At 43.1% G+C, this 12091-nt stretch overlaps 1 protein-coding gene and 1 long non-coding RNA gene across 2 annotated transcripts; both read left to right on the top strand.

Annotated features, from left to right (window-relative positions):
- Positions 1-1235: 1235 nt before the first annotated feature.
- tnnc1a (troponin C type 1a (slow)) lies at positions 1236-5395 on the top strand. Its single transcript, XM_068305756.1, has 6 exons — positions 1236-1364; positions 3016-3046; positions 3185-3331; positions 3867-3981; positions 4378-4514; positions 4660-5395. The coding sequence occupies exons 1-6, from the start codon at positions 1341-1343 to the stop codon at positions 4689-4691; spliced, it is 486 nt and encodes a 161-aa protein (XP_068161857.1). The 5' UTR covers positions 1236-1340; the 3' UTR covers positions 4692-5395.
- A 5161-nt stretch (positions 5396-10556) lies between these two features.
- Positions 10557-11876, top strand: LOC137610625 (uncharacterized). Its single transcript, XR_011038525.1, has 2 exons — positions 10557-10907; positions 11038-11876. It is a non-coding gene; the product is annotated as an uncharacterized lncRNA (long non-coding RNA).
- The last annotated feature ends 215 nt before the right edge of the window (positions 11877-12091 follow it).

The raw sequence follows: 12091 nt of genomic DNA, 5'->3' as shown, positions 1-12091 counted from the left end.
CTGGCCTTCTCTGTACTTCTCTATCAACATCCTCAAAGCAAATACTGCATCTGTAGTACTCTTTTTTGGCATGAAACCATACTGCTGCTCACAAATGTTCACTTCTGCCCTTAGTCTAGCTTCCACTACTCTCTCCCATAACTTCATTGTATGGCTCATCAGCTTTATTCCTCTGTAGTTGCCACAACTCTGCTCATCTCCCTTGTTCTTAAAAATGGGCACCAGCACACTTCTCCTCCATTCCTCAGGCATCTTCTCACTTCTCACTTCTCTAAGATCCTGTTGAACATTTTTTTCATACTGTAAGCATATATATATATATATATATATATATATATATATATATATATATATATATATATATATATATATATATATATATATATATGTAAATTATATATATTACTATATAGAATAATGCTGACATGTTATAATAATATTGTAATGTTATAATTTTAAAGGTCCCTGAGGGTTAACTAGATGTTCCTCCTCTAGTAATGCTAATGCTATGTCTGGATTTCTCTTCTCCTGGTTGTTGGACATAATTTCTCTTGATGACATGTTTTCTGTTTGTTTGTTTTTAATCTGCATCCTGAAAAATGTCCTAATATTCCTTTAATATTCAGGTGATTCATTAGTAATGTGCTCTACTGACCTTTAGAACTAATATCCTATCATTCCGTTTCATTTTTTTGTCTCTTTCTCTACAGATAAACCTCCTGAATGTCCATCCAGACGTGGGATCACCTCCACCTGGACCTGGTCTACGTACCTGTGTGTGTCTGGACCTCAGTGACACCTCATTTCTTCCTGCTCTCTGACTCCACACAGCTGCCCCTCCACCCCCACCCCCACCCCCTTCATGATCTGCTGGCTGCGTGTCTGCATCATGGCCTCCGTCGGCTTAGCTCGCCGATACCCCCCACCCCCCCCCACCCCACAGACGCACACACCACCACCTCCTGAGCCCTCTGCCTCTCTGTTCCAAGTCTAGAGGAATGTTGAGTGTCTCTATAGCCCCCTCCCTAGAGATTAGGCTCCACCATGCATGTACTCCCCTCACTTCATTCCATTCCAAAGTATGCCTCTTAAGAGCTGCTGCATTTTTATCTGAGCCCGGTGATTGTGAGAGATTGGCCGAATGACACACATACACAGACACCCATTCGTGGGCACAAACAGAGGGGAGGCCAGTCTGCCCGGGGAGGGACCAGACAGCGCCAAAGCTCCGGCTATAAAACCCTCCCAGAATGAGGCCGGTGTCCTGCCCTGAGCTGGACTAGTCCGTCTTCCTTCCGTGCCAGGACGCCATCGGGACAGGCAGCAGACAAGCCCCCAACATGAACGACATCTACAAGGCAGCGGTACGTCCTCCTCGCACCTCACTCTCCGCAAAAATGTGCCGTCGACTCTTTCTTCCTAACGCGGAGCGTAATCCGTGATCAAATACGTTTATTATTCGTTTTTGGTTCATCCGATCGCTCGTTTCCAATCATGTTCTCCGGGATGCTCTGGCACCTTGTGTGTTGTTGGTTGGTTGATGTATGAAAAAGTTCCCTCATCAGTTTGCTGGTCTGACGGGACCCCCCCCCATCCACCCCCCAGCGGATGACTGACCTCTGTTGAGTCAGCTTGCCCAGCACATCGCCTCCATCACCAGCTGATGTAAAGAGCCTTGACACCCACATACAGCGTCTGTGGACGTTCTGCAGCCCCCCCCCCTATCAGAGCTGATAAGAGCTCCTCAGGAGGGTCACCTAACAGGGACAGCTCCGCTGACCCCCGCTTGCCTCATCTAAGGACTTTCAAATGGAACAAACTGGCTTCACAAAGCTAATTTTGGTCCAGTTGCTCAGAAGCTTTTTAGGCGTCCGTGGGTTCCTCTGGTGCCAGAGCAGGGGCTTCAGGTTTAGATACCCCCCCACACCCCACACCCCCCACCCAACACAGCTGAATTCCAGTATTATCTGTGAAGCCCATGGAGAGCCTGGTGGCAGTCGGGTCCTCGCTCACATCCCGAGTCGACGTTACAGCTGAGGCTTTCCGAACCAAAAAGGAATGTGCGTTACATGTGTGTTTAGATGGACGTTTACATATATCATCGCCAGTGTGTGTGTGTGTGCGCGCGTGTGTGTGTGTGTGTGTGTGTGTGTGTGTGTGTGTGCATGACAGCGACTGCAGCTCTGTGTGTTTAATTTATAGTGGACCACAGACAATAACTCTTACATAAGCAGCTGTCTCCCTCTCTCATTCGTGGTAGATTTTCCAGGATTACTGTTCCATTGTTGGGTCAGATCCACAGCTATGCTAATTTAAAGCACCGCGAATTGTGTCCTTTATCTGTGGTTCCTGATCCTCCTGTCTGTTTATTTTTACCTCCTCCTCTTACGGCTGTCTCATAGATGTAGGCCCTGTGTTTTGTCACAGGATGACCCGGTGGGGTCAACCCCCAAATGTTACCTCTGATAACACACATCCAAATCTTTTGCCGGCGATCAGATATATATTTTGGGAACGTACAAAACACGGGACATTTTCTCTCGTCTCTTTTTTTCTAAATTCCTTAATGCCGGTCATTGGACGTGTAAAGAATGGCAGATTTTCACTTTGTGAACCTAAAATGGTCCAAAATGGTCAAATTGACACTCATTATAACCACATATTTTTCATATACTATAAGCATTTATATATATATATATATATATATATATATATATATATATATATATATATTATATATTATATATATATATATATATATATATATATATATATATATATATATATATATATATATATATATATATACACATATATATATATATATACATATATACATATATATATTTATATATATGATTTATATTACTATATAAAATAATGCTGACATGTTATAACAATGGTATAATGTTTTAATTTCAATAGGTCCCTGAGGGGTTAAATGGACCTATTAAAATTAGGTCCATAGGTCAAGTAATAAAAGTATTTACTATTTAAAGTCTTTGCTTCTTCCAGGTCGAACAGCTGACAGATGAACAGAAGAATGGTGAGTTATTTCAAATTGAACACTGAAAGCATGCCTTTAAATCAGTTATTTTACCCATAATGCATCATGGTTGCAACTTTGCACCAACCAACCCCCCCACCCCCACCCCCCCCTCGTGTGCTTCTGTGGCCCTTGCAGAGTTCAAGGCAGCCTTTGACATCTTCGTGCAAGACGCGGAGGATGGCTGCATCAGCACCAAGGAGCTGGGGAAGGTCATGAGGATGCTGGGGCAGAACCCCACCCCAGAGGAGCTCCAGGAGATGATCGACGAGGTGGACGAAGATGGTAAATCACACGACGCAACCAAACAAAGGGATGATGGACGGGCGGGGGGGGGGGGGGGCGTCCACGGTGGAGCGGTCATGTGGTTCAAACCCTCTGCACTTAATGTCAAATGATGGCCCAGGATCCTATAGACAAAAGCGTGTCAGGCTGGATTAGGTGGAAATGCGTATCAGATGATGCAGAAGTCATGATGGATTTTCTACAAAACGTGATGATGAAACGTCAAAGGCCGCATGAGGTGACTTTTAACGGTCGTGCGTGTGTTTTGTCGAACACGTAGATTACAGGCTTGTTTTGCGAATGCACGAAAAATGAAAATACAACTTTGTAATTCCACATAAATCTCACTTTCGCGATGCAATTGTGCAATTTGGAGCAAAGCGTTGGTCTGTCTTGTCTTCTGCATCTCCATTAAAGACCTCGTTAATCCACAAACTCACATTCTGACCTGTGCTGTTTGTAGTCATCACCATGATGCTCCTGTAATCTGGGATGTAGGGACATTATAACATAACATTATAATCTGTGTGTGCAGGGAGCGGCACCGTGGACTTTGACGAGTTCCTGGTGATGATGGTGAGGTGCATGAAGGATGACAGCAAAGGCAAATCAGAGGAAGAACTGGCAGAGCTGTTTCGTATGTTCGACAAGTGAGTTTCACGTTGAGAAACCCCCCTAAAAAACAGTCACATGATCACATCGAATACCATCAAAAATTTATAACCAGAAAAAGAAAGTTGCTTTCATTTGAAAATCAACACAATTCCTATGCAAACTGTACAAACTGACAAAATGCCAAATAGTTCTGCAGACTGGAGAATCCAATTTGCTCCGTAATCCCATTTGACAGCTCAGAATATTTCAAACACCCACTGCGTTTAAACCAGACACCTCGTCTGAGCATGAAAGAACTTCTCTCTCCCCCATGAGCTTCAGCGCAGGACACAATCAGTTACCTGTACCTCACCGCCTCCGCCGCCATCTGTGACTCTTAACACGGGAGATCCGTGTGCATTAACATGTTTTTGCTGCTTCGGTTCTGTCAGGAACGCAGATGGCTACATCGACCTGGAGGAGCTGAAGATGATGCTGGAGTCGACAGGAGAGGCGATCACCGAGGACGACATCGAGGAGCTGATGAAGGACGGAGACAAGAACAACGACGGAAAAATAGACTACGACGGTGCGTGTTTGAAAAAATAAATCCAAAAAGCTCCAACGTTCTTCAATCATTCCTGAAAACCCCCCAAAAAAACCCCAAAATCATCAGATTAGAGAACAAACTCGATGAAGGCTTGATTCTTTCTTTTTTTGTCTTGATTTTGCAGAGTTCTTGGAGTTCATGAAAGGAGTGGAGTAATCCGGGAAGAAGGAGACGATCCAGAGAGTTATTTTTATATTTATCTGTGACTCCATGATCATCTGTGAAAAAAAAAAAAACAACAACAAAAAACTGGAAGCCGACTCGGATGCTGTTAATAGAAAACGGAAAACGGAACGACTTTGCAAGATCCAATCGCATATCGTAGCTGAAATGTTTCTTGTGTTTTTCTACCATCTCTTGCATTGTTGTAAATACAGTTTGTGACTTACTTTTTGGCGCCCATTTGTACGGAATTTGTGTAAATGTATTAAAAAACCAAAAAAAAAACAAACAAAAAAAGACTTCTATTTCTCGAGGCCAAGGTATAACAGTTTGGCTGCTTGAAATACCTTCTGACTAAAATGTCATCACTGAAATGCCACAGCCAGTTTACAATTGCCCTGCCTGAGAGGTTGATGCTGTTTACCTGGGCAGAAAATGCACATGTGCACAAAGCAGAACATATTCCCTGTTCCACACCAGGCTCTGATGGGAATGAGCGCGCTTTTTAGAACAATGTTCTGGATCCGATCTGTGCTCTCTGCATACATTTCTGCATGTTTAAGATTAAATTTAAAAAAAAAAAACCCCAAACCTCAGGATGTTTTATTCCCATCTCATGCCCCTGGAATGCCTGCTTATTTCTACATGAAAAGTCTGCTTGGAATGTACACTCACGTAATAAAACAAGATTTGTCAGAGCAGTTGTCGATTTGTCATTTAGTTTGAATCATCTTTTCATCAAACTCCAAAAGAGAGTCGCATCTGCGTATTTAAATATTATAAACTCTGGATTTTTATTTCTAAGAAATATTTATTTCTCATCATTTCAATTCTTTAATCCGGATTTTCCTTTTCTTCTTCACCAACACGCGTCTGAAATGTTACAAAATAATCCAATGAAACACATCCAAAATGAGAGATTTGAGCTCTGAAATTTCGTCTGATTCCGCTTCCATGGCGGCTCTTCTCTGTGGCATGTCAACTATTCACATGGGTTCCGTGTAAGTATCCAGTTACACAGTATACTGAGACAGGAGCTATTTACGTCTCATCATGTTAATGCCCATGTTAGGGGATCTGGATTGACCGACACCAGTTGACAATCAGATGCCTTTGTCCTTATAAAGAATGCTATTCATCCGCAAACAGATAATAGTTCTATTGTTAAACCTTGTAATTCTGACATATGTGTCAGCACATTGAAATAACTGTAATATTAGAGCGGAAAGATTCATTTCCTGTGAGTAAGTATGTGATTCTTTGACAGTTGTTGTGCCACATTGTGTGATTCTTTACCAGAATAATACCAAATATTCCTAAAACATCCTGAATCTTCCTGCTTGGATGTGGAAAACTTTCTTCCCAGTGACCAAACTGTGGTTTTTCCAACAGCATGACCAGTTGTTGTGCAGTTGGAGCGGCGACCACATGATGTCAGTAGAAAAACACAATCTTAGCTGTTGAAACCTTTCAAGGCACAGCTGCACATAAAAAATAAAAAAAATCACACGGATTTGGAAAAATATACCAATTATTCCACCCAGAAATCAAACGCGAAGACGATTTTCATCGTCTTTTTTGTTTTTTTTTGTTTTTTTCATTAAAGTGGTTAAAATCACACACATCCTTTACAGCTTTTGAAAAAAATAATTTAAAAAAATCTTATTTTTTGAGGAGGTGACCAATAGGACGAGTTCAAATCCATCAATTTGTGATTTTTTTTTAAAAAATTTATTTTTTAGAAAAGCTCATGAGGAAAAAAAAAAGGGGATTGGCTGCATTTTGTGCATGCGGATGACGTCAGCATCCTGACCGATGACAACATGCTAAGCCCCCCCCTTTCACCCCTCACACCCCCCACCCATCCCCTCTGTTGTCCCTGAGGATCCTGTTCGCTCCATTCAATCCTAATGGGCAGCAACTCTTAGGGGATTCTAAACCCCAATCAGCATTGCTGCTTGTCAGACGGGTCAGAAAATAACTCTGTCATCACCGTCATGTTCACTACAGCTGCACCCACCAAAAATACTGCATTAGTGATGCTCTGAGGTGTAAAGATGTCATGTTAAAATCTGACATGTTGGTTTATTAGCGCTCAGATTGCCCCCCTCTGCTGCCAGCGTCCTTCCTAAGCTTCCCTAAGCCGCCGTCTGCCACATGGAGCTGGGGCGAGTATAGAGCTCGCCCCGCCATCAATGGGAGGCCGGAACGCAGCAGAGCAGAGTGTGTGAATGAATCTGGTGTGTGTGTGTGTGTGTGTGTGTGTGTTGCACCAAGCAAGCAGCAAGTTGGGTGGAGAACTTATGTAAGACGAGCCTGATGACTCATGCCTGCTGTTACTGAAAACACACTGCGGTCAGGAGCCACCTTTGGTAACGTGGATGTCAGGGAGGAACAGGCCGCCGCAGAACTCGTCTCTCCCCCCCAGGACTGAGCTGAGGTTGTGGGGATTTGCATATAAGCTGAAAATATTGTGTAAAGAACTCCATTCAGATTTTAATCAAACAATGTGTTCGTGTCTGTGTGTGTGTGTGTGTGTGTGTGTGCTGGTAAAAAGGGTAATTCCAGGAGGGAATCCGACTGGTACACACACATCACTACCATGCTTTATTGATTTATAAAAACTTCAAATCAACACCGTTAGATCAACGATTCGATCAGAGTTCTGATCCAACAGGAAATTGTGCTGAAAAGATGTAAAATGTGGGAAATGTTCTTTTTATTTTCCTTTCAGTGTCATTTATTATACAATAAAAACTAATTCCCAGAAGACGGAGGAATACCCCGGACAGTGTTTAAAGACTGAAAGGCGTTAACTCGTCATACCATCTTGCTGCCACCCACACACACACACACACACACACACACACACACGCACACGCTGGTCTGAAGCCAGCAGGCTTCTGCGTTTAGACGGTTCCTGTTTGTCTTGCTTCTCTGCATCACATGAGTTTGGAAGTCGTCCAGCGCTGAATATCCCAGCATAATTTCTGGAAACTTTTCATCATGTTCCTTTTGGGTTTTATTATAGATGTTCCAAAATTATCTTCATTGCATCCACGTCATCATTTCTCATAATTGTCTTGCTCTAGAAGGATAAAGGAATTATTTATTGTACGTTACCAATTATGACTAAAAGTTTTGCTTCCTCGAAAGCAAAGTCAACCGGAAACAGTGAATGATTCTGATTAAATACAGATATTCTGATTATTCCCTCTTGTTGGAGAATCAGTAGTAAATTATTCTGTTGCCGCAAACACACAATGAAGGAGTTGAACGCTTTAGTCGAAGAATGGAGGAACTGCAAATCAAACTTGAACAGACAGAATATTGTATCACGATGCTCCATCCCACTTCATGCTGCTGAGAACACTGAGGTACTGTTTTGTGGACTGACAGACCATAATAGCCCACAGAGGATCCAAACTATAAGACCCAGAACGCTCGAATTCCACAAAGACTATTCATTGATTCACATGAATAACAGTGATTGTTTTAATTTAATGCAGCACTGGAGGGTTCATCTATTTTTAACCACTTTAAAATTCTATATATGTGTAAAATGGGAGATGTAGTCAGATTTCATGTGAGTAAATGGATTAAATGTGATTGGCTATTACATCAGGTGACATGAAAACATTTGTTTTCGTTGAGTGAAGGACATGTGTTCTGAGCAGCAGCCACAAAAACCCTCCAACTGAAGTCCAGACACAGGGGGTGGCGGCGGCTGATCATCCTGCCGAGACTTGAAGGCTCGATTAAGATCTCGAATCGGGAAAGAGTGGGCGGTGACGGGGAGATAAAGGGCTTGCACGATGATAGCATGGCTAAACTAGAAATGCGGATGTGTTATGTTTAAAAACGACAGCAGCAAGATGCTAGGTTAGCGCTGAAGGCAGAATGATGTTAGAGATGGTGGCGCTATTTTGAACTCTTACTGGAAGTTGGATTAAACGCTAATGGTGCTATTAAACTGTTAAAGTGACACATCACTGAATAAACAAGAGTCAGTCATGCTGAAAACACGCCATTTAAAGTTTGCCGTTAAATTTGCGTACGTAATTCTGCGGGCAAACGTAGCAAAGCGGCTAAAATGGGTCAGGAAGTCATGCGACGCGTTCCCCTCTCCTCTACCCCCCACCAAACACACGGTCAATAATTTGCTGGTGTGTTTCGTCTGCGAAACTTTTGCCATCTCTCTCTCTCTCTCTTTAGCCGTCAGCGCTAATGGTGCTCTTCATCTGGGGTTTTTTTCCGGCCCCACCAGCGGTGAGGGGGCTCACAATGTTTGCACTTCACTCTCCAGTATCTCCATGTCAACACACAGAATCTACAGAGTGATGAGGTCAGAGCCTCCGCAACCAATTCTACATTCTGCTGTGTGTGTGAATATTTAGATTCTGAGTTATCTGACAGAAATACAATATTTTCATTTAACTTTGGAACCGATATGGGGAACTGGGTCAAATGTTCCCTGTTTACACGTTTTCAGATCTGTAGTCTAGTTACAACCATTAATTGGTACTGAAGTTGTATTTATTTCCCCGTCTGGTCTCCAGTCATTCCCGAGGGAAACATTTGGCTCATTTAAACGCTTCAGGATGTTCAAGAGTTCAGTTGCCAACTTTGTCTGTCTGATGTTTGACATCTGCTGGTAGGAAGAAGTTTATCAGAACATTTCTTTCTTCCTGCTTCAGAGGAGAAAGACTACTCCAAGAGCCAAGACAGTAAACCAAAACAGGGTAGGCAAACTGAGAAAACTCGCTAAAAAAAGGTGCTTAAGGCGCGGGTGGAGGTGGACGTGTGGAAGTTTTGATTGCTAATATAAAATAAAGCTAATATGTCGCAGTCTCTGACTGCCTCGGTTCTTTTACGCCTTTTTAACAGACTCTTGGAAAGTCCCGTCTTCTGAGTTGGGACACAATTATCTGGGCCTTTAGCGTCGCAGAATCACTTCCCAAGGCTCTTTTGGCTCACTTAGCAATTCTCCGCCGCGACTAGCATATGGCTTCTTGTGAAAGGCGTAGCAGACAGCGACACAGTTCCCAGCATGACCTACTATATCGATCCCAAGGAGGAACATATGACAGACAGATGACCTTAACTTTGTTGGGCAGAGGAATAAACAAGGAACGCTGCCTTTCATTCATTTTGCCACAGATTAAACTGCAAACAAACATGACTTTGTTCTCCCTCGCTTGGCAAGTACAGTAAATGACCAGATGGCGAAATTGGCCACGGAGTGAAAAACTTCTGGCGTTAGCAGATGGACGTCGAGCTCGTCCACGAGTATTCCATGTGGCTCCATTTTACACTTGACACATGACCCGCTGCTCTTCTTGCCAAAACCAGCACTTCTCTTCCTTCTGAGAGGACCTACATGTTTCGCAAGAGTCGGTTAAAGGATGTGAGGGCTGTTTTCAAAAGATAGCATATCTGTAGTTGGTTCCTGGAGAGATAAGATACTTCCTGTTTTAAGACCGGTGACTCGTGGGTTTCACAACAGCCGTCGTCTGAATATTCAATGTTGACAACATTGTAAATAAGATCTGCATAGGACTATTATGTTATTCTTAATTACGGTAATACATTTGACTGGTTGTGAAGAGAAAAAGTCTAACTTTCAATCTCCTAACTTTGCAGATAGGTCAAATATTCTGGAAGTCAAACGGGAGTCTCTTGATAAAACTAATTCTCTTTGAATCGATAAAATTTCCCATTTTATTCCTCTCAACCATTCCTGACTAATTGTTCTCTCAGTAATGGATCCACGGCTCAGCATCCGTGATCCCATCTCCTTTCCGTTGACATGACAGCGGGGGGGGGGGGCTTTGGGAATAACACTGAGATTAGGATTACACTCGTCGGCCGTGAACATCTGCCGCGCTACAGAGATGGTGAATAAAACATTCCTTCCTTGTGTGGAGACGCCAGCTCCTCACGTGGGATTGGCTTTTAGAGCATGAACTGTGTGTTGTTTAACCACAGCAGGTGTGAACCAGCTCTGACTGGCTTCACACACACACACACACACACACACACACACAACACACAGATAGACTAAAATCCTGTCAGTTTCATGCACATCTGCTTCCCCAACCACTGCTGCTGAGTCAGCAAAGCGTTAGCCTCTGTTTCCCCTCATGGACGATCACAACAGGACAAAAATACTCAAGTTATCTGTCACACAAAATGAGCACAAAAAAAAAAGTGAGTCACACACACACACTTCCTTTTTTCCTACATGTGGACACAATTTTATTCTATTGCTTCTTGATTGGTAGTAAACTCTCAACGTCTTGTTTACCTGATGACGAGTGTTTGCCTGATTTTTTTCCAGTAACCTGGCAACGCTGGAGAAACAGGAAGTGTTCGGACCGCACACTATGGGATGATTTATAACCAGCGAATGCAGAAGCCTGCTCTTATCTCCCAGGTGAGCTGCTGAGCGTTCAGGAATCCCACACATGAAGACTTACACCGCGCCAGAGCAACAAGAAACATCGTCCTCGTTTGGATCCACCTCGATTCCACACCACACACGCAGAAAACACCCATTTTTGACTTATTAATATAATTACTAGCGAGGTCAAGTTCCACTGTTTGGATTCCAGGGAACAATTTTTACTTGAACAGAATGATATCTCCTTGATCTTTTAATCAGCTCCTCCTTGAATCCGTTTGGTTTTGATGTGTTTATATAAATCTGTCATTTTTACAGTAAAGACGGAGAATCCCTCTCTGATTAATAGTTTGACACCCTCCCCCCCCGGCCCTGCTCCACTCTTCCAGACCTAATCACAGGTTCTGGCCTGCAGGTATGCTGACGGACCAGGTTCAGTCATGCCTGAAAACCCATCACTCAGCCGCGTTTATTATCACAAACGAGAGGTGTTGCAGGGCAAGTCTCTTCACGCGCCCGATCGGTCGGCCGGTTGCCGCTGCGAAAGTTGAAGATGTTATAATTCAAGCCTCCTCCCACCTGGAGCCCAACCTGCTTCACTGCTGGGTTCAAATCCCATCAGACCCCAGATGTCGGACGGAAAACCGCTGCACAGACGACCTGCACATTTCCCCTGACCCAATTCTCCTGACTTACAAATCCTGGCTTCAGTTCACAAATTTCTTCGGGGGAATGGAACACACTTTGTCATGTAGTGAACATATGAATCTTTTTTTTTTTTTAAAAACAAACAAAAGCAACACCATATTAGTGGAACTGATAGCTGAAATGTAAAACTTGCTTAACAGAATACTTGATTTTTTTTGCGTTGTGGCTTTTTTTTTTCCAGGAAACATCAGAAAAATGTATTGCGTAACCTTGTTAAATTCTAACACCCCCCCCCTCAAATTGCAGCAGCGTTTGTGAGAAGTATCTGCGGCGGAGTGCATTC

Source organism: Antennarius striatus, chromosome 2 (assembly GCF_040054535.1).
Source record: "Antennarius striatus isolate MH-2024 chromosome 2, ASM4005453v1, whole genome shotgun sequence".
NCBI classification, from domain to species: domain Eukaryota; kingdom Metazoa; phylum Chordata; class Actinopteri; order Lophiiformes; family Antennariidae; genus Antennarius; species Antennarius striatus.
Note: the sequence above shows the minus strand (reverse complement) of the source record. Positions and strands in the feature narration are given on the sequence as shown.

Excerpts from the sequence above, each read along its gene's own strand:
- tnnc1a (XM_068305756.1), top strand. The coding sequence starts at position 1,341 with ATGAACGACATCTACAAGGCAGCG. Across the intron at positions 1,365-3,015 it reads ACGACATCTACAAGGCAGCG|GTCGAACAGCTGACAGATGA; the intron begins GTACGTCCTCCT and ends TGCTTCTTCCAG. Across the intron at positions 3,982-4,377 it reads CTGTTTCGTATGTTCGACAA|GAACGCAGATGGCTACATCG; the intron begins GTGAGTTTCACG and ends CGGTTCTGTCAG.